Below are 22,789 nucleotides of genomic sequence, written 5' to 3'. Positions count from 1 at the left end.
GATATCACCAATGGGGCCTTGAAAACACTTCTTTTTTTCTCAAATCTGAGCTCCAAATGTGTGTTTTGTTGCCTAGAGATAGTGATATCATGTCGTCCCCAAAGGAGATAAAAAGCCAAAATAAGCATGTGGAGTTCGCCAAGGCTCAGATTGCATTTCTCAGTTTGGCTCACAACCAAACACACCCTTCAGAATGAAAAATCCTGCCTCAGTCAGCAGATCCAGCACGTAGGATAGACCTCGTCCAGGTAAAGACGGTCCAGGCAGGGAAGGCTCGTCTTTCCTTGGATGCTGACTCACTGTAACTGCATACAGACTGCTGACTGTACACGGCAGCAGGACGTCCTTTAGAGCCCTGAAGCCGTTTTGACGTGTGCATTCAATCTTAAGTTTTTGGACTGAGTGCAGGCTATTGTTTAACAAGCCTCTGACTTTGTTCTGATGAAGCTAAATTGGCTCTGGAGTGTGCAGCTGGTATAAAAAGCCAACTAATGACAGACTCTGAGGTTTTTGGTTAACTCGTGTGATGTTTTGCCCTCAAGGCTAGAAGCGGCACCGACGTCTGAAAGCAGCACAGCCTTGGGGAAGCTTCATTTGTTCCCACTTAGAGAAAAATAGCCACTTTCTTTATGCATGTGCCGACTGCGGACATCGGGCTTCATCTTTCGGTCTTTGTACATTAATGGGATTCGGCTGCATCCTTGCCACGCCGGCTCACAAATTTCCGTTCTTACTTTTAACCCAGTTTATTTCATCCTTGACAGGTGAAGAAGAAATGGCCCAGAGCGCCGGTTCTATCTCTCCCTCTCCACTGACGAATTTGTTTTCCCTTATCAGCCACTCATGCCCTCGGCTCGCCTCACACTTGCCCCTGTAGGCAGCTTATTTTGGCTTCAGCACTGTTTTTCTTTGCCTCGGCTGTGGAGGTTTGCCAGGAGCCGAGAGGCAGATGCCACGGAAATTCATCTCTACAGCAGATCTCACTGACTTGTATATGACTTATATCCTGATCCTTTCTCATCATGTACGTTTAGCTTCGTTACGTAACTCACATTAGATCAAATATACCAGGGGTGTCAAACTCATATTAGTTCAGTGGCCACATTCAGCCCAGTTTGATCTCAAGTGGACCGGACCAGTAAAATCAGACTAGTATAATCACAGCAGTATAACCGATAAATAACCACAACTCCAAATTTTTACCTTTGTTGTAGTGCAAAAAAGTACATTCTTATAATGTTCACATTTAAGGAATTATCATGAACAACCTGAAATTTCTTAAGAAGAATAAATTTAATTTCAACAACATTATGCCTCAGTTTATCATTTGACATTACAACTTATAGATCAGAGTAACAAAAGAACAAAACATTCAGTCACAGACATCAGGAAATGAATGATGTAATATTGCATCCTTAAATTTTAATGACCTTTTTAATCATTTTATAAATGTTTTCTTTCTTTTTATAATTGTGTTTTCATCTGCTGTTTTAATGTCCTTGTGAAGCACTTTGAATCACCTTGTTGTTGAAATGTGCTATATAAATAAATTAACTTTAACTTTAATATTTTACTTTATTATCAAATGACAAAAAAAGGACAAAAAACAACCAAAACCAGACAAAATATTACAAAAAAGAGTCACAGAATGACAAAAAATGAGTCAAAGGACACGAAACAAAATAGAGACAAAAAATTACACAAAAAAGTTCCAAAGCGACAATAAAATGGACAAATGAAAAAAATGAGACAAAAAAAATTATACAGATGACACAAACGAGACCAAAAATGACAAAAGCGAGAAACAAAACTACAAAAAAAGTGGACTACCAACACAAGTGAGACAAAAAACACAAAACGATACAAACAATACACAAAACAACGAATAAAGCAGAATGACAAAATAAGACAAAAAACACAAGCAAGACAAAAAGGTAACAAAACGACAAAAACATGAGACAGACGACAAAACAGTGTGTCTATTATATTTTCTGCATTTTTTAAACCAACAATGCTCAAATGTATAAATTAAATCATGTATCAGCTGCTGACATCTAAAACGTTGTCAGTTTCATCTACAGTTGATTTGCTGCATTGAATTGCCAGAAAATGTTGCTTTATTTCCTTGGTTACAGCTGATAAATGTGATTTAACAGTGAAGTGTTCTTTTGTAATGCATTGCTTAAACTGAATTCATTCCTTTTTACGCTCTGCATATTGGTTTGTTTTAACGTTTCGCCTTCCTCTTCCATCCGACCCTCCCGGCTCCAGTCTGGGGCTTTTCTTTCTTGAGCGTGACGGTGATCAATATGTTCTCCCTCACTGGAGTCTTCATCATGCCACTGATGAAGACGCGCTACATGAAGCACGCGCTCACCTTCTTCGTCGCTCTTGCCATTGGCACGTTGTTCTCCACAGCCATCCTGCAGCTGCTGCCAGAGGTTTGCCATCCAGACATGCGTTCATCTTCACACCAGACATTTCTGCTTTTCAGAGCCCTGTGGTAGAAAACCTCTCCGGTTCGCCGCAGTGTCACATGATGGTTTAAAAAAAAAAACAACAAAAAACTAGTGCACCTTTGGCCAAGCGCTCCTGTATCTCTCTTCATCTGTAGCTCTTTCCTCTTCCTGCCTTTGTTTTCTGACTGTGGTTTGTTTTCTCAGGGCTCTAATAAGCGTTACAGAATGCTTTTGGGTTTCGCTCTACTCTAACAATCATCTGGTGGTGTGTGTTTATGTGTGTGTTTGCATCTGCACCTTTCCTGGCATTGAGATGTAGGCCAGCTATGAGGGTTCACTATGAGATACAGAGACAGTTCAGCTTCCTCTTCTACTGCTGCAGCATGTCGAACAGCTAAACGGATGTGACAGCGGCTCCGTCTTTTGTTTTTGCTTTCTGGATTTTATAAGTTTCAGTTTGTGCAAGACAGTCCTGGGAAAGGAAATGTAGCACACTGTGAGCTGTGTGTATTTTTCACATTTCTACTCTCTGTGGACTCATTTTTTATTGCAATGTAAAGTCCTGCACCTCTATGGAAACAGAACAACCATGACTAGAAGTTAGAGTAGTAGTAGTACTATAGATATTTAATTACTTCTCCTATCTGCTCCGTGGAAGAACAGCCTGCAGTTCATCCAAAAAAATCACAGAATTTTTGCACGACTGTTGGTCACAGCTGAGTCACTAATGTCTTCACCGTTGCAGAGGAACGCACAATTTTCTGTTTTTTATAGAATCTAGTTAGAGAAAATTGGTTAATTTGGGAGGATTTTTGAAAATGAGACACTTTCAGTCTTCGAGTGTAGTTTTTCACAATTTTGAGTAGTTTATAGATCGCCAGACAGCAAAAATTTGAAGGTTTCTTTTAGTTTTCGCAGTGACAAATGGGATAATTTTTGTCGTTTTTTTGGTTGTTTTTTTAATGATATCATGCCTTACAAACCCGTCGGCAGGCTTTTGGATTCAGAGGGTTAAAGCGTCCTTCAGATTGAAACGTGACCTCTTGTTAGCGGTGCTCCTTGTCCTGCTGTTGGGCTATTTAAAGTTCATTTGCACCACTTTGTGTCTGCAGCGATAGCAAGTGTTTGCCCTGAGGCTGTGATGCACCTGAGTGGACTGGAACAAAATGTATGCGTGTGAGTGTGTCTGAGTGTTTAATAAACTGTGATTTCAACTTTACTGCTTCTTCTTCCTGTTGAAAAGATGTGCATGGGGTGCGAACACAGCTTCAAAGACTTCCAATTACCTGCAGATACAAATGAAAGGTGGTGTTTCTTCTCTTTAACGGTTCTCCTCTGCTCACAAGTATCTTTTGGAATCTCTTTTTTTCCCTCAGGTTGATTTCATTCAATTCTTTCTTCTTTTTTTCCCCAGGAAGTTAACTGGTTGGTGTTCTCTTGATTATTTTTGTCCCTTACCCTGCTGATTAATCAGATGAGATCAGTTCTTAAACTAACTACCTCATTATCTCTCACCTTCCCCCTTCTTTCCTCTCCGTTGATCAGTGTGGGGCTATGGGATCCTGTGTGTGACACTGATCTCTCTGTGTTCGCTGGTCGGGGCCAGCGTGGTGCCCTTCATGAAGAAAACCTTTTACAAGCGACTGCTGCTCTACTTCATAGCCCTGGCCATTGGCACGCTCTACTCCAACGCCCTGTTTCAGCTCATCCCAGAGGTAGAGTCGATGCTGCTGTGACTCACTTAGCTGCATCACAGAGCCTCAATGCAGGGTTTTTGCAATGTTTAAGGAAAAGAACACTCAATATTTATATATTGTTAAAAAGCCATAGAAGAGTTTTGAGATAGATTCCTTGATCACTTTTTTGTCACCAAGTAAAGTGATCAAGGAATCAAAATAAAGTTTATTCAGGAGCAAGTGTGTGCTGGAGCTGCAAAGTGACTTAGAGATAGTGGATTCAGCAAAAAATCAACATCATAACCTTCATGAAGATAGGATTTATTGCAAGATTTATCGTATTAGATGTACACTACTGTTCAAAAGTTTGGGATCACTTAGAATTATGGTTTGATTGAAAAATTCTGAAAAAATGCAACAGATCTGTGAAGAAGGTGTTCATTGATCTGCAGTTTTCTCTGTAATACCACAAAAACAACGGCCATATTCCTGAATCTGTCATCATTTTTGATCTAGTTTGGTTCAAAATAGATTTAGTTTAGTTTAAAATAATCTGATATTGTGAAGCTGCAAACCCAGAATTTAAAACAATGACACTGACTACATTAATATGCACACAAGAACAGTTGTTTGTGTTATATTTTATGACATTATTGGTAAAAATCTGATTTAAGACAATAGCTAAGCTGCTGTAGAACCTGAATTTGCATTTATACCAATCAGCCACATTATTAAAACCACCTCTCTCATATTGTGTAGGTTTTAAAACAGCTCTAAGCTATAAAACCATGGACATTTGACCTCTGGAAGTGGATATTTTGGGTCCTGTAGTTTGCAGATTGAGGCCTCCATTCATCCAGATCTTGTAAATGCTCGATCAGATCAGAATCTTTGGAGTTTGGAGGTTGCAACAACACCTCTGGCTCTTGTCTGTCCAGTCATTCCTGCACTTTTTAGGTGTGGCTGAGCCAGTTGTACTACAGGGGAAGCAGATGGGGAGTGCCATTGACATAAACGGGTGTGTTTGAATGTTTAGGTGGGCGTCAAATTAACGTCCATATAGACGCCAGAACCCAAAATTTCCCAGCAGAAAGAGATGATTAACATTATTCACTGAACTTGTCAGTGGTTGTAATGTTGTGGCTGTTTGGAAAACTTGATGAGAAGTCTTTATTCTCCTCACAACAAAGTGGAGGACAAGCGTTAAAGTATGCATGAGCACAGAGCAATAATGGCTCCGTAATGTAGTTCATTGCATCAGTTCACCTGGGATGAAGAAAACAATCTATACCTGTGAGCTGATGAGGCTCGATGTGTGGGAAGTTTGCGTCTACGACAGTGAAAGACGATTACATCCATAATTCAAAGTGTTTCTGGGTTCAGACGCTGCTGTGAAATATCTCTGCAATATCTTAAAAGGATGTCAGATTTAGTTGTTGTTCTCTTTTCCATGTAACAATGGAGAAAACTAAAACTATCCAAAAACACTGAGGAGGGTGAAGTCTTTCATGCACTTAAAATTCCTTTTGATCAGCCGCTGAGACTGACAGCGACTATAAACAAGCAAAAATGTTTTCTTTAGTCTGCGCCAAAAATGAAACTTAACTTTGAATACACAACATAGACCTAGACGTGGATTTACCAACTACTACTATGACACTTAATTTAAATAATAATAAGAATTTGAATAATTATCACAAGCTAACACCGTCTTTTTCCTCCATGTTAGGCCTTTGGTTTTGACCCTATGGTGGATTTCTACGTATCCAAGTCTGCAGTGGTGTTTGGAGGATTTTACCTCTTTTTCTTCACTGAAAAAGTCCTCAAGGTGCTTCTCAAGCAAAAACAAGGGGTGAGTTCATACCATATTTTGAATTATTTAACACTTCCTGTCCTTCCATAAGGTGTTTTCCTTTGAATTTTGAATAACTGCATGAGAAAACTTTAATGGAAATGGAAAATTTGGTAGAAAAGAAGTTGGATTTTGTCGCTTTCAAAAGAGGTGATGCTCTTCAAGAGGGATAGAAACCACTTTTAGGAGGAAGTTTTGACGTTGCAAATGTTTAACTTCCACTTCTTTTGTCGATTTCATCTCTAGACATCTTGAAACACAACCTATACCAACTGACATGAAACAGCCCTTACAACTTAGTTAAAACCATTTTCTGAAGACTTTTCTCCATTTTCTCTCAAAATTGGCCAAATTTTTGTTTCTTTTCTCCTTATTTTTAAAAATTATTTAGTAGATGGCAACTGTTTTTGCTTTCAGCTTCTTTTATTGTTTATTACTACTACTCTTTATTATTGTTAACCTACTTTTTGGAACCGCTGCCTTCTCACAACACTGCGCAGCAGTTTATTCACTCCAAAGTGATTAATGGACACAAGACCAATTGTACATACTTTTTAAAGCAAATTTTTGCGACATTTCAAGAGTTTGCCTCAAATTCGATTGCCAGTTGTATGAAAACATAGATACTGACTGCGAAATAAAAGAGAACTGACAAAGCTACATTTAAAAGCAATGACAAGCACTTCTTTCACAAGGGGTGAGTTTATACCAACTTTTGTATTTAGTACTTCCTGTTCTTGCATAATATGTTTTCATTTGCATTTTGGAATAATTGCATGAGAAAACTACAATGGAAATGGCAAATTTAACATAAAAGAAGGTGGATTTTGACTTTTTTCAAGGGAGGTAATGCTCTTCATGAGGAATGGAAACCACTTTTCAGAAGAAGTTCTGATTTAGCAGACATTTAACTCGCATTGTTCCCCTTTCTTATGTCGATTTCGTCTCTAGACATCTTGAAACATGATCTATACCAAATGACATGCAACAATCCTTACAATTTACCCAATTAAAACCATTTTCTGAAGACTTTTCTCCATTTTTCTCTCATAATTGGTCAAATTTTAGTTTCTTTTCTCCTTGTTTTTAAAGTTTTTAAGTAGGTGGCAGTTGGTTTTGCTTTCAACTTCTTTCACTGTTTATTGCTACTACTCCTTACTTTATTTATTCATACTGATTCTTAGAAATAAAACAGAACTGACAAAGCTGCATTTAAAAGTGATGACAAACATTTCGGTCATAAGGGGTGAGTTTATACCAACTTTTTTATTATTTGATACTTCCTGTGTGTCCATAATGTGTTTTAATTTGCATTTTGATTAATTATATGAGAAAACTTTAATAGAAATGGCAAATTTAACACAAAAGAAGGTGGATTTTGACTTTTTTAAAAGAGGTAATGCTCTTAATGAGGGATGGAAACCACTTTTAGGAGGAAGGTCTGACAACAAATATTTAACTTACATGACAGATCAATCATTTCCACTTCTTTCGTCAATTTTGTCTCTAGACATCTTGAAACGTGACCTGTACCAACTGATATGAAACAATACAATTTACCCAATCAAAATTGATTTCTGAAGATTTTTCTCCATTTTTCTGCCATGAAAATGGAAAATTTAGCACAAAAGAATTTTGTGCTCTTCATGAGGGATGGAAACCACTTTTAAAAAGAAGTTCCGAGATAGATTGGACTTTTAACTCACATAATGGATCAACTGTTCTTTGGCTGATTTCATCTCCAGACATGAAACATGACCTATACCAACTGACATGAAACAATCCTTACAATTTACCCAATTAAAACCATTTTCTGATGACTTTTCTCAATTTTTCTGTCATAGATGGCCAGTTTTGTTCCTTTTCATTTAGCAGTTGACACAAACTTTTTTTTTCCAGCTTCTTGGTCCTCTGTTTATTAAACCGCTGCCTTCTCACAGCACTGAATGGAAACAAGACTAATTCACATTACCATTTTTAGATAAATGTTTGCGACATTTCAAGAGTTTGCTTCACATTTGCTTGATAATTATATGAAAACATGGCTACCAGAACTGCCAAAAGCGCATTCAAAAGACCTAACAAACACTGTTTTCATGAATAAAATAAACAGGAAGCAAATATTGGCTTCCAGTCAGCCTGGAAGTTCAGGACCTGTGCTCTAAAACTGCATTTAAAAAAAAAAAAAAAAAAAAAATGCCAAATTTACATTGAGAATTAAGGCAAAGACAAAAGAAAAAAACAAGTGTAGGTCTGAGTCAACAGTCTCAACAATCCTGTACATTGTGAGCCTCACACAGCCGGTGTTTTATCCAAGGTCAATCACAAAGACACAACCCAGTTTAACAAAAACACATACCAGGGCTTCAACCAAAGGAGGATCTCTGGTGGCCTCTTGACTTTTATGTAATTTTCTCTTTGTCACATTCTCAATCCACAAGTTGGACAGATTGTTATAGAGACTGAGAAGAACTCTGGTTGAAACCACAATCAAGAATACTACTAGAATATATTTCTGATAGTAATAAAGTCCATTCAATGCAACGAGCTGCTTTCCCTTGTTTAATATAATATCAAATTAGTACCAACTGTAATTTTCATGATTAATTCTATTTCTTTCAATAAATCAATTAAATCCATTTGTTTTGTCTATAAAATGGCAGAAAATACAGAAAAATTACTAAGGTAATCTATTGTACACCTAAAGATTCAATTTGCTATCAGATTTTACGAATAAAACATGAAATTCTGGCCTTTAAGAAGCTGGAACCTGCAAAGGTTTCTCATTTTACTTTAAAATTTAGGACTTATAATCCGCCTGAAGGCATTTTTGGACAGCAGAGGTTTTTAAAACACACGCAAAAAAAAGGGGCCATTTCATCAAGATACGATTCTACTAAATGCTAATAAGTAAGACCCACCTGCACTTTGTTTTATATTATATCAGATTAGTACCGGTACCTAACTAATTCTGACTATTTCTTACAAGAAATCAATTTAATCCATTTGTTTTGTCTCTGAAATGGCAGAAAAATTACCAAGGTAATCTATTTTACACCTAAACATTGGATTCACTATTAGATTTTGTGAATAAAACATGAAATTCTGGCCTGGCAAAAATTTGGGATTTTAACTTGAAAGTCTCGCACTTTTAATCTGCTTAAAGGCATATTTGGACAGCAGAGGTTTGTAAAACAATAAAAAAAATCGAAAACACACCATTTCATCAAGATATGATTCTACTAAAAGCTTATGAGACCTACCTGGACTAAAAGAAGTGTTCCCATAGTAAAAAATAATGACGTGTTAATTTTGATGCCATATATTTTGTGACATTAAAAGACTGCAGTGAATCATAGTTGTTGATTCATTTAATTGCCATGTGAACATTCTTTTTGGACAGCTAAACTCTTCATGTTGGTGATATTTGCTTTGAGCTACTGTCGTGACAATTACACAATTAAATTCTTTTATCTGTTCGTCGGCAGCAAGTCTGACCAGTTTAACGAGATGTTGGCTTTTCCGTAACCGACACAAGAAACTCATCTGAATATTTTTTTAATCTGCCTGCAGCTATTGTCTGCTGTTTGTCTTTTTCAGGTGTTTAAGCCGATGGCAGTGATGATTCCTGTACATTATGTTCAGTAATTTACTGTCTTATGTAATGTAACTGATAACGTGGAATTCCTCTTTCCCTGTGATAATTACTTTACATTTTAGGGTGGAAAAGCTTTAGATGCAGTTATCTGAAATTACCTTTAATAGAAATGTTTGTCTTTCAAATGAGGATTGTGTGCATTTTACTGTGTCTTTATTAGGTTCCAGCTTCTCAATACGAAATATTTTATTAACCTTCTGAACAGTTTCTGAACGTTTCTCGCTTCTGTCACATTTTAACTCATTGCGAGCACATTTTTTCATTGAAATATATAGTCTTTCCTTCTTGTGCAGTATATTAAAATTGCAATAAATCGCACAAAAGAAAAAGCAAAAGTTGGATTTGTCTTTTACTAAGAAAAGGAATCCATATATTTGAATATTTTTTTCCCAGGTGCTGTAGATCTTTTAATATTTACATTTCTACAATGTCTGCAAACTCACGGTTTCACAGAACTCTCAGCTATCAAAATAGGTTTCACCATGCTGAATGTATCTTCCAACTACTTGCTCCTCTGCTCACTGTTTCTGAGCCATGCTGCATTTACTTTATTGATCCAGTAGGTTTGATTTTCTTCTCAGTTTACCTTTTTCTGTCTTGTTTGTGTCTTATTTTTGTCAATTTTTGCATCTTTGGTACAACTTTGTCTCTTTGTGGTGACTTTGTATCTCAATTTTTGTATTTTGTGTCTTGTTTTTGTCTTGTTGATTCATTTTGTGTTTGTTTTGTCTCTACATACTACAGATATTCAGCTATTCCCAGCCTCTACAGACTTTTTCTCTCTACTCTGCTCATCAGCTGTAGAAAGATGTTTCACCGTTCAAATTGTATCTTCCACCAACTTGTTCCTCTGTTTACTGTTTTTGAACCATGCTGCGTTTATTTTATTGATCAAGTGTGTTTGATTTTGCTTTGAATCGCTTTTATTTGTTTTCATACTTGTCTACAGTTCAGTCAAATAGTCCCTGAATTTTTGTCGTACAACTATTAATTGCAGCAGAATCACTTATGGCATGAATTTTTTTGTTTTTTTTCAACAAAAACTTCGCAGAATTTTTGAATGAGACCCATAGAATATAGTAATTTTAATGAAATATTGTGATTTTAACCTTGGTAATTTTTAATGACAGAATGATGCGTCACACACGACTTGTTCAAGGGCCATTGGAAAGTTGGATATCTGTCTTTTTTTTCCTGTTTTTACAGTTCCTGGCTCTGATGAATGGTGTTATTTTGGCAATGTTATGATTATATCTTAAAGACAACAAGCTTTTCAACCCTGCTGGTGGTTTTTGATGGTTCAGAGGGTTAAAAAAACAGAATTGACCAAAGTTTTGCCCATCTTAGAAGACAGGGAACAACAAATTATGTGCAACAAAGAAAAACAAAAGAATATAAAAACTTGTAAGATCAGATTGAGAAACAGAATATATATAAAATATTAAAATAACAAAGAGCAACCACAAGCCATTGGAAACATATACATCTTGAGATTTTTCTCAAAGTGTGAACTGAGGAGAATTTGATTGAAAAGGGAAGGTTTCCCAAAACCTCCAAAGCCGAGACCTCCTTTATCCAGCAGCCTTGATGAAGAAACAGAAACAGTGGGAAAGTTGAAAAACTGTCATTTTTTTCTGTTTTTACATTTTCTGGCTGTGATAAATGCTGTTATTTTGGCGATTTTGTCCATATTATATCTTAAAGACAACAAGCTTTTCAACCCAGCTGGTGGTTTTTGGGGTTTGAAGGGTTAAAAAAACAATTGACCAAAGTTTTGCCCACCTTATAAGACAACAAAATATGTGTAAAAAAAAAAAAAAAGAAAGCAGAAGAAGATAAAAAACTTGTAAGATCAAATGTTTGAAAAATACAATATATATAATATATTAAAACTAGTAAGAGCTACCAGAAGCCATTGAAAACACGTACGTCTTGAGAGATTTCTCCAAGTGTGAATGGAGGAGGAGCACTTGACTGAAAAAGGAAGGTTATTCCAAACCTCCAAACCTCCAAAGCCGAAATCTCCTTTATCCGCCAGCCTTGATGAAGAAATAGCAGCAGTTGTTTTGTAAATCTAAGAGGCCTTGAGGTGGAATAAGGCCAGAAAAGTTCTAAATGTCCATTACAAACCAATGAGTGCCTTTACAAACAAATAGAAGTGCTTTTTTCAGGGCTTTTTCTAATGCCGCGACTTCTATTTTTCATGAATCCTGGTTCCGGGATGTCAGTAGACTAATGTCGGCAGTGCTAAGGTGTTTTCCTATTATCTAGTACACAGTGTGTCTGTATTTAAACGGTTTTGGCTGTGAAAATGGAAAAGTTCTTCCATTGTTTTCTGTTTCCCATTTGATAACCTCCACTTCCTGTTTGTCGAAGCACTGTAGTGGCTGTTTACAGTTTTCCAGAGTATTAACTGAGGCTTACAAGTCACTTTTCTAACGGCGAAGCTCCATTCATACTTACAGATTTTCCTCCAAAACCAGCTTGACTGAAATTTCCAGCTTGCAGACATGAGTGCAGCGGGGCAAAGCTTCTGATTTCATTCACAAAAAGCAGCAGCAGGAAGCTCAGCTGCTCCACCTTGTGGTTGATCTGTGGTTCAGCTCCCCTAATTAACGGCTGCCTCATCGACCTGCTGATCCAATTACAGACGCTCTTTCACCCACTTTGACACCTGCGTTGCTGCCGTCAGCTTCTACCACCATCAGTAAGTCCAAATCCGTCATTGCTGAGAAGTGAAACTGCAGAAAAGCATCAAAAGGAGGAACTGTTCACTCAGTGTCCTTGAATGAAAAACTAAATATGTTCTGGTTCCAGCTGCTTCGTACTTTAACAGACCTTTACATGTGACTTTGTGGTGCATGTGGAACAAGCTTTACGCCACTGTCCTTGCAAACTTTAATAAAAAAAAAAGTCACAGAATCACGAGGGACTTGCAGATATTTTAATTTTTGGCTGAAGATCTCAACCTGGGAGTATAAATGCTCCCTGAGAGGCCGAGTTGAGGGTAAGAAAGACAGAGGATTTCACCTCACTGGGGTTTTATACACTTCTGATTGGTCCATTTTGTGCAGCATTTACACAGATTACGTCAAAGTCACATTTGGGAATTGGTCACATTGGTGTCAAATCATATCTGGATGGCCTTTTTAGCTGTTGTTCAGCAGTCAGACAGAAGGACGAAAGGACAAAAGCAGCAAAGAACATCTTGATGTTTCAACTTTCCCTTCTTCACTTGTCAGGAGCGAATTTTCCACCAGTGAGATGAACTGACATGAGATAGGTACCATTTCTGCTTCATCAATCTGTTAAAGTTACAGCATTCTGTCATTCAGACACTTTTTCATTAAAATCCCTCAGATTTATTCAGACAAATCCTCCAAAGTGACGTAGGAAGCAAAACACTACAGAAGAAAAAGAAGATACTTAAGAAAAGACGGTGAAGAAGAGGAAGAAGAAGACAGTGAAAAAGAAAAAGGAGAAGATGCAGAAGATGATGAAGAAGAAGACGATGAAGACAGTGAAGAATAAGATAATTAAGAAGACGATGAAGAAGAAGATGATGAAAGCAGAAGAAGATGAAGACAATGAAGAATAAATAAGACTGTGAAGAAGATGAAGCAGAAGAAGCTGAAGATGGTGAAAAAGATGAAGAAGACGATGCAGAAAGAAGACAATGAAGCAGAAGAAGACAATGAAGAAGACAATGAAGCAGAAGGTGAAGAAGATGATGCAGAAGAAGACAGTGAAGAAAAAATGAAGAAGATGACGATGAAGAGGAAGACGACGAAGAAGGAGACGATGAAGAACAAGAAGAAGATGAAGAACAAAACAATGAAGATGATGAAGAAGGCGAACAAGATGAAGAAGACGATGAAGAAGATGAAACTACATAAGACTAGTTTGTTCAGACTGAAAGAAAAAGACCACAGAGGCAAAAGGGGAAAAAATGAAAAAATACATCAATATAACACCATATTATATATTAAAGCAGTAAAAATGCCAAATCCAATTAAGGACGAAAACAAGTGGAATTAAAGAAAATAGACAGGCAATAAAGGAAAATAAAGGTAAGGCCAAAAATAATAATACAAATTGTAAATATGTATTTAAAAAAAATACAAGATATAAAACAATTAAACAAAACAAACAAATCTCTTTCTGGATCATGCTGCTGTTTGATGCAACAATTATTCAATAATTTTAGAAGAAAGACTTCTAAAAACATCTGGAAGCAACAAACTGAACTTCACCTCCTGTTAATAATTATAATAACTTTATTTATATAAGAACAGTGCTCACGAAGTGTTTTGACAGTTAAAATATGCAACACAGACAATCAAGCAAGTTATAGGAGACAGAACAGTCAATTAAAATAAATAGTAAAAATGATAATAAATGAATAAGTAGCTAGATTAGCACTCATATCAAACAGGAATTAGGTGGTGTAAAAACTAAATAAGATTGAAGGTTAAAAGTTAGAAATTAAAAAATTAGAGAATCAAAAAGTTAGAAACGACTTCACATCAAAGAACCAGGCAGCTAAAAGTAAAATAAAACGTCTAAAATAAACAGGACATATTACAGAATAGTGCACTAAAACTAAATAAAGCTAAAAGTAAACTTCACATAAATGCACGTCTATAAAAGTGGGTTTTCAGAAGTGATTTAAGAGAAGTTACTGACTGTTCTGAATTTTATTTTCATGGACATTTAGATGTTAGTTCTGTTTTTACACCGTACTTATATTGCACCTTCTTTTTGTAAATATCAACAATTTGCAGCAATTTTGGTACCTTGTGCATTCGATTTGCACGTTCTATTGTACTTTGGTGTCTGTATCTTTCTTGAATGTAATGTGTTTGAGCTACTGGATAACTTGAATTTCCCCAAGGGGATCAATAAAATACCTATACATAGATACATAAGTTTTGGTTTGTAATAGATGTGTATAGAATAAAATGAATGAGACGGAACGTTTTTTGTTACTCTGTGATGTTTTTTCCACCAATAACGACAGTAAAATGTGGAAAAATGTTCCTTAAATCCCTTCATTCAACTGGAAACATGTCCTTGCATGCTGTTCAGACTTGTGCCTTGTTTGAAGTGACGCAGAATTGTAAGATTTCTGTCTTTTACAAAAAATTGACCCGTGGGCTCATTCAGACATGAAGCCAGATGTTGTCGGATTAACAGAAAGGAGTTCATGTCTGAAAGGTTCTTTATTGATCATGATTTCTGTGTTCCTCAGAGTCACGGTCACAGTCACTACCCCGGTGCGGATCGATACTCGACGCCCAGCAGCGACGTGGAGGAAGGCGAGAAGGAGAAGCTGCAGCAGAACGGAGAAGCCAGCAGTCTGGCTCTGGGGAAGGTGGATGCAGGGGAAGGAGAGCTGATGCTTAGCCCTGCTCAGACACCACAGGTAGGATTTAACAAGGGAGGACGACGTCTTATGTTTGAATAACGTCTTGTATTTTACTGAGTTCTGAACAAAAATCTTCAGAGAGCTGAGTTGATTTTCAGTCTGGGTTTTAATTGGACTTAAATACAGTTCAGTGTGTGATTATTAAAGCAAAAATTGACATATTGTAAGGTAATTTATGACCAGCTGGACGTTACGTTATGAGGTTTGAACATGATTATTCAGATGATCTCATTACTCTTGCTGGAGTCATCACATCTCAACCATTGAGGAGGAGTTTGCAAAAAGTTGAAAACAGTAGCTGAGCAGGAGCCTTATCAATCAATAATCAGTTAATTAATAACAAAAAATAAGCTGGGAGGACTTAATCCGGTGTCCCGATGTTGCCGTGGGCTGCTTTGTTTGCGTTACCGAACTGGATCGTAGTGATGATTTTATTTCACGTTTCAGTTTGATTTCAAAATAAGAGCTCTGGGCGGTGGGCATTACGCGTCACATGAGACTTTCTCATGGTGGTCATTTGCTAGCTAAACTCCCATAATGCTCTCTGCTCGCCAAAATGGAACACCGCTAGTCCAAATGAGGCCTCCTCAAGTCAGTACAGTGTTAAAAACAGCAATAGGCTTTTTATTAGCTTTTATCCAAGGCGACGCACATCTGAGAGTCGATTCAACACAAGCAAGGATCTAAAACAACCTGGATAAAAGCCGTAAAACAAGTTCAAGTACGACTTTTCCTCGTTGTGTTTCTTCCAGGATTCCCAGAGTCCCGACAGTGGCGGTCGTTCAGGCAGCAGCGGCGGCGGCTGCTACTGGCTGAAGGGTACGACCTACTCTGACATCGGCACGCTGGCCTGGATGATCACCCTGAGCGACGGCCTCCACAACTTCATAGACGGTCTGGCGATCGGGGCCTCCTTCACCGCCTCCGTCTTCCAGGGCATCAGCACCTCCGTGGCCATCCTGTGTGAGGAGTTCCCCCACGAGCTGGGTGAGTCGGATGAGATTGGAGTTTCTGTGAAACTCAAAGCTTACTGGCGGGGTTGAAAGGAATGTTAACTTTTAAAAATTACCCAAAAAGACACGATTTATGAGAGCCAGAAATTGTAGAATCAGCGAGGATTGTTGGATTATTTTCCAACAGTCACTAAACAAAACATCTGTGGCTTGTAGTCAAGTAAATTAACCAAATCTAAGCTTAAAATCAGGAAATTTAATCAAAATCACTTATTCTTCATGTCTATATGTTAACAGATCCTGTAAAAAAAAAAAAAAAAAATCTGCATTCCTTGATAAAACCGAGATAAACATGAAAAATTTTCTGAGATTTTCCAGCTGAACTGTAGGCAGTGTTTACACAGAGCAGAGTGGAGAAAAATGTAGAAACAAATCACAAATTAAGAGCAATATTAAACATGTTTTATTGTTAAAATAAATACAGCAAGGCTCAGTAACAGTATACAGAAGAGCAAGTCGTTGGAAGATTTTTTTTTATTTTATTTAATCTTTATTTAACCAGATGAAAGACCCACTGGGATCGAGACCTCTTTCACAAGGATGACTTCACCAAGAGAGGCAGCAGCAAATGTCATAGTAAACAAAAACAGACAGAAAACAAGTAACAACAAACATTCAAATATAGGTACATTCAACATGGTGAAACATCTTTGGAGCATTGATGTGCTGAATAATGTAAACAAGGAAAGCACTCAGAGAGCGCAGTACTCTGCAAAGGCTGCTCAGTCGTATCATTTCTGACGGATGAAATCTTTAATAAAAAATGACCTTGTGCTGAGCACAGATGTGTGTTATGGATGTGTATGTTAAGTACAGATACTGAATCACGTTACCTAAATATGTAGCGGGTGGTGGGGATTGATGGGACTCAGAAACACCCCCACAATTTAATCAATTGTTCCTGTATCATTTCTGATGGATAAGTCCTGATAAGTCCTCAGCAGTGGATTTGTAGTAGGATCACAATCATGTGATCATCAGCAGGCAGCTGACATAGTGTTCACTTGTTGTCATGGTTACAGTGACGCCGTACTGCTATCTGGCAATGATACAGAAATCTTTAATAAATCCATGGATCCAGACTATAAGCCGCATCACTGCCAAAATCTAATCACTTAGTCCTTGTGTCATTTCTGATCTTCCCTGAAAATTTCATCCAAATCCATTAGTCTGTTTTTGAGTAATGTTGCTAACAGACAGACAGACAGACAGACAAACCAATGTACACCGATCGTCACAAAACTCCACCGTGTACCTTGCCAGACGAGAAAATGCAAAGCTTTTAAAAATGTAACTAGTGAATTTGGTATATTATGTAGAATGATGTTCTTTTTTCCATATTAGTTACAATTTCTTCAATTTCATTTAGCTTTTATCCAAAATGATGTAAATCTGAGAATAGAAACAACACAAGCAAAGATCTGAAACAACCTGGATAAGAGCCGTAAAACAAGTTCAGTAACATCTACAGGCACTGTAAAATGTTCCACATGTTGATTTCAGATTTTTCAATCTGTTTAAAAGGAAAAATCTAAGAAATTCAACCCTTGTTTTTCCCTGAATAGCATCCTAACTGTTCCATTTTACACAGATAACATTTATGAAGTTCTTTCTACTTCTAGTCATGATTGCTCTGTTTCCATAGAGGTCCAGGACTTTATATTGTAGAGAAAAATGAGCCCACAGTGAGTAGAAATGTGAAAGGAGCAAACAAACACAGAGTTAAACATTTATGAGGCTGCAAGTCTAAATTAAAGTCACTTTTTTATGTTGTCAGTATAAAAATATTGATCTTCTAAGAACTTTTACCTGAACTACCTGAAATGTCCATGTTTGGTAGAACTTTCTGATTCCTGTTCTCGTGTCTTCGTGCCTCCAGGAGACTTCGTGATCCTGCTGAACGCCGGGATGAGCATCCAGCAGGCTCTGTTCTTCAACTTCCTGTCGGCCTGCTGCTGCTACCTGGGGATGGGCTTCGGCATCCTGGCCGGCAACAGCTTCTCCCCCAACTGGATCTTTGCCCTGGCAGGAGGAATGTTCCTCTACATCGCTCTGGCAGACATGGTCAGTGTTTGGGGATTAGAGGATGAACACTGGCAGGTGTTTGGTTGTTATTTAGACTCTCTATGGACAGCAGACTCCTTTAGGATGTTTTTACAGGAAGGTTTAACGTACTTGAAGAGGTTTTATGTAATCTGCCAAAGTAAAGATGCTTTTCTCTTCTTGTAAGGATAATGTTTGATTAATTACACTCAGCAGACAAACTCTAAAGCAACGAAATATATACAGAAAGTTTACTAGCAGCAGTAAATATTATTTTAATCTAACATTTAAGCTCTTGGAATACTGTAATGTAATTCAAAAATTGTTAAAAAAAAAACAACAAAAAATAGCAAATATCTGTAAAATAATATTATAACTGATTTACAGATAGTAAAATTGTCATTTTTTCATACATTTTGAAAGAATGAACTCGTTATTTGTAAAAATATAGAGCTTTATTATTACTATTATTATTATTATTATTATCATTATTATTTATTATTATTGCATTTTTTTTTACAATTATAGCATTTAACATAATAAATAAACATTCATATACATTTATATATTATATAGATAAACATTAATAACTTTTAAATTCATGTTTTGTCTATTATTTTACTGGTTATTATTTGCATTTTAATTAAACAGGAAAAGTCTGCTGTTTTTTGCCCTTTAAGAAAACTTTAATAATAAATAATAATAACAGATAAAGTGTTTTTTTCACATTATATTTTCAACTCAGGACTATAAATCGAGCCTAAACGTGCAGAACTTTGCAGCTCATTTGCTCTCTTTTCCCACTCACGTAGAAGTTTTAAAATCTGTTTCCAGTTTCCGGAGATGAACGAGGTGAGTCGTGAGGAGGAGGACGCCGGCGGCAGCAGCTTCCTGCTCACCTTCGCCATCCAGAACGCTGGCCTGCTGACAGGTTTCTCCATCATGCTGCTGCTCACCACGTATTCCGGTCAGATCCAGCTCGGCTAGCGGCGGATCTTCAGAAACCCGGGACGGTTCGGACCCAAACGGAGGCTGAAACTCTGGGCTTTCAGGACTCTGGAGTTTTGTTTGGGGTTTGTTGTTGTAGCTGTGCGGCCGGTACGCACACATCTGGAAACACCTGCTGCTCCGACATGCAGCAGATCTGAGTGAGGGTCTTCATCCTCCACCTCCCCCTCAAACAACCGAAGCACAGACGCTGACATGACGTGCAATACTCCTCCAGTCACATAAACTCCCCTCTGATCCTGTTTCCTCGTCCCTTCATTAAGCCTGTTGAGATTCAGAGTATTTAAATCGCTGATCTTCTGTGAAAAGCACAATCAGGTAACAGCAGCTTTCCCTCTTTTTGTTTCCATTCCTTTACCAAAAACTTCAAACTGGAATTATTACCTTCAACAAACCGACTCTCGTTTGTTGATTTTCTATTTTTTTACCTTGGAAGACCAAATACCGGGCGGACCGCTGAAGGGCTACACGGTTTCCTAGAGGCTCGGACATGTAGAGTGATGATTTATCCAGTTTATCAACAACTCCCAGTTTACCATCTGTGCCCTTCATTATTACAGCGTTCCAATAGTTCTAGCTTTTTTTATTCCTCGTAACTCAGAGTGCAGATTCGTGGTCTTTGCACATCCTTTCGACCATTTCCCCCCCAGAACGGTTTATTCTTTTACAGCCTCGTCGTGCTTTTAAGCAGAATACTGTATGCTGAGTCATGATAAGCAACGCACACTCACGTTTATCATCTATAAGACGAGCAGAGGTTATTTACTGCGTCTTGTTACTTTGGTTGTTGTAGCAAACTTTCAGCTCTCTCTGAGGTACGTGAACAAAACTATGTGGACATACTCAAGGGTTTTTGGGCTTTTATTTTGGGGAAAAAGTCAAATTTGTGTCTGTTTTCTGTTCAAATTAACAAATTAAGCGTCTGTTTTTGATGAAAAATAGATCAAATAACAACACTTGAAGACTTCTCTGATTATCTAGATGGAAATAATGCAAAAATATCTTCATCGATGTCACAACAGTAGACAAACATGGTCTGCTTAAACTAATAATGCACAAAAAATGACATGTTTTCATGTTTTTATTGTACACAACATGTAAGTGTTCACAGTGCATAAAGATCAGAACGCATTTTATGACCAATTTATGCAGAAATCCAAGTAATCCCAAAGGGTTCACATGTTTTTTCTTGCAACAGTTTCTCAAGTTTTATGAATCTTTACTCACAGAGCACTTTTCTTTTTCAAAAAAATGCAATTTTTTTAGCATGAGATGACAAAAAGCAGGAACTCAGCTCGAAAAGAATCATTCTAGATCAAGTGGGCTGATTTTGTAGCGCATCGAAAATTCAAAAAATAATTTTTATTTGTTTGTTTTTTTTTATTTAGCATTTATTTTACCAGGTAAGTTAGTTGAGAACTGGTTCTCATTTTCGCTAATTTCGTAAAAGCTGAAAAAAGTGACATCCAAAATAATTTTTTTTGCACTTATTATTCTTTTTTTTTTTTTTACAAACCAAACAAACCGACAGAGGAGCTGCTGGAGATGAAATATTTCAACCAAATTGAGTTTCTCTTTGGTTCCTCATCCAGGTTGTTGTGCTCATGTGAAACCCGAAACTTTATTAACCCTTAGATGCTCCAGTGATTGGACCCTACACTCATCCATAAGTGGGTCAAAAATGACCTGTATAAGAAGATTTATTATCTGAGAAGATTTTAGATGGAATCATTATTTTTTCTTTTAGTTCTTGATTCTAAAATTTGAAAATAGAAGCGTCAGTGATGTTCCAGCAGTAAATATAGACAGAGTTTGGGATTCCACTTACTTTTGTCCACGTAGAGCATTTTAAACCTCTGAGAAAAACGGTTTATGGTGTGAAATGTTTGCTTACTGGAGCCTTCAGGGGACCAGTCTGTCAGTGTTTTTGTATCGTGGCTGCTGTCACTTTAACCCTCGTGTCGTCCTGCGGGTCAAAATTGGTTTAAAATTTGAAAATGTGGGAGAAAAACATATTTTCATAGTGAAACTTCTGATGTCCACATTTTCAACATTTTTGGGAAATCTTTGAACATTTTTTGGTGGAAAAAAAGAAATGTTAAAAATGTTTCTCAAGAACATTCACATAAAAATCAACCAAAATCCAGCAAATTTCAGTGGATTTTGGTTGATTTTTATGTGAATGTTCTTAAAGAAAATATTACAAGTTTTACTGATATATATGGAATCACTTTAGATATTTTTAGGATTTTTTGGGGAAGATTTTTACTCATTTTTTGAAAATATTTACAAGAATTTTCTTGCCAAATTTGGGGGATTTTTTTAAAACAAAACTTTGAAGGGAAACTTCTAAGGAATAACTGGAATTTTCTTCCTGAAGGTTTTGCAAATTTGGGGATTTTTTTACTGAATTTTTGGATTTTTTTCAGACAAGGAAACAATATTTTTGTTGCCCGTAAATGAGGACAACAGGAGGGTTAACAAACTCTAATTTTAGCGCTGTTAAGGATGAAAACGAGCATTTACAACTAAAGAAAATCACATTTATTGATATCTTACACATAGATTTCTCAGATTTCAACAGAGATTTAAGCTGAAACTGTTCCTTTAGATTCAAAGTATCAGAGATTAGAGCTGTAGAATTGTATTTATTAGAGGTAGAAACTGGAACCCTTTATAGGTTTAAACTAATTATTCCCTGAAGGAGAAGGCAAGCCATTAAAGCGGTGGAGTGTTACTGCTGCTGGATTTGTATCACGTGGGATTATTTATTGTTGTTTAAGCCATAAAATATTTATTTTCTGATTTCAGTTCAGCTTTACGCCACAAATCTTGAAAACACAGACAAAATCCAGCTTTTTTGTATGTTTGTGTTTTTCTCTTAGTGTTTTATTTGGAGTGAACGGGGACAGCTGACAGATTAAAGCGTCGTTAAATCGCACATTTTAGGGTTATATTTAAAAACTGAAGCCACACTGACAACAGTTAATGATCCTTTAAACCTCAAATAGTGAAGTCAGGAGCACACAGAGAATAAAACTGATTTATTGGTGCGTTTAATTCCCGTTTCAGCTTCACAAACTGACCGATGATCGACTCTACGGAGCTTTTAATTCATCGTTTCAGCGCTCGGACTCGTATCGCATCACTTTGAAGAGTATCGTACCCAAATGTAATTAATGGGAATCCTCATTAGCCTTCTGTGTGTCATGGAAAAGTTTTTATAAACATCCTTTTCTAAGAAAACCATGTGTTGTTGTGTCATTATTTGTGGATATTATGTTGGTTTGGCTTCTTAACAGCTCAATGAGTGTGACTTTTGCAGTTTTTATTTGCGTATACTGGTGAAAATAAACGCTGGTATTTCAGGTAATAAAGTTGGAAGATTAAATATCTGTCATTATGTCTCAAAGAGGCTTCTCATAATCACCTAAATACTGGTAAAGTTGTAGAATTTGGGATTTATTTTGATTTATTTTTTAATCTAGCATGAGATATGATGAAAAACAAATTTATTGTTAAGTAATGTTCACATTTTGTTGGATTAAACAAGATGTAAATGACTAAAACTTCATTTTTTAAAGTCGTAAGGCTGAAATTAAAAGGGAAACTGGAAAATATACTGAAATTTAAAGGTACAATGGCAAATAAA

General features: G+C 36.8%; 1 protein-coding gene across 3 annotated transcripts in view; it reads left to right on the top strand.

Moving 5' to 3' along the window:
- The window catches only part of slc39a14 (solute carrier family 39 member 14), a 50,702-nt gene extending 28,319 nt beyond the window's left edge, over positions 1 to 22,383 (top strand). For 2 of the 3 annotated variants that reach the window (XM_023266014.3, XM_055011077.1), the window contains exons 5-10: positions 4,005 to 4,174; positions 5,865 to 5,987; positions 14,897 to 15,070; positions 15,826 to 16,060; positions 17,966 to 18,150; positions 18,964 to 22,383. In XM_023266014.3, the coding sequence (XP_023121782.1) occupies positions 4,005 to 4,174; positions 5,865 to 5,987; positions 14,897 to 15,070; positions 15,826 to 16,060; positions 17,966 to 18,150; positions 18,964 to 19,116 (1,040 nt within the window). In that variant the 3' untranslated portion in view covers positions 19,117 to 22,383. Of the gene's footprint in view, positions 1 to 2,271; positions 2,442 to 4,004; positions 4,175 to 5,864; positions 5,988 to 14,896; positions 15,071 to 15,825; positions 16,061 to 17,965; positions 18,151 to 18,963 lie in introns of all 3 variants that reach the window. The other variant, XM_035946318.2, reaches the window with a different exon arrangement.
- The last annotated feature ends 406 nt before the right edge of the window (positions 22,384 to 22,789 follow it).

This window comes from Amphiprion ocellaris, chromosome 6, assembly GCF_022539595.1.
Source record: "Amphiprion ocellaris isolate individual 3 ecotype Okinawa chromosome 6, ASM2253959v1, whole genome shotgun sequence".
NCBI classification, from domain to species: Eukaryota; Metazoa; Chordata; class Actinopteri; family Pomacentridae; genus Amphiprion; species Amphiprion ocellaris.
The sequence above is the reverse complement of the archived record's forward strand: the minus strand, read 5'-3'. Positions and strand labels throughout refer to the sequence as shown.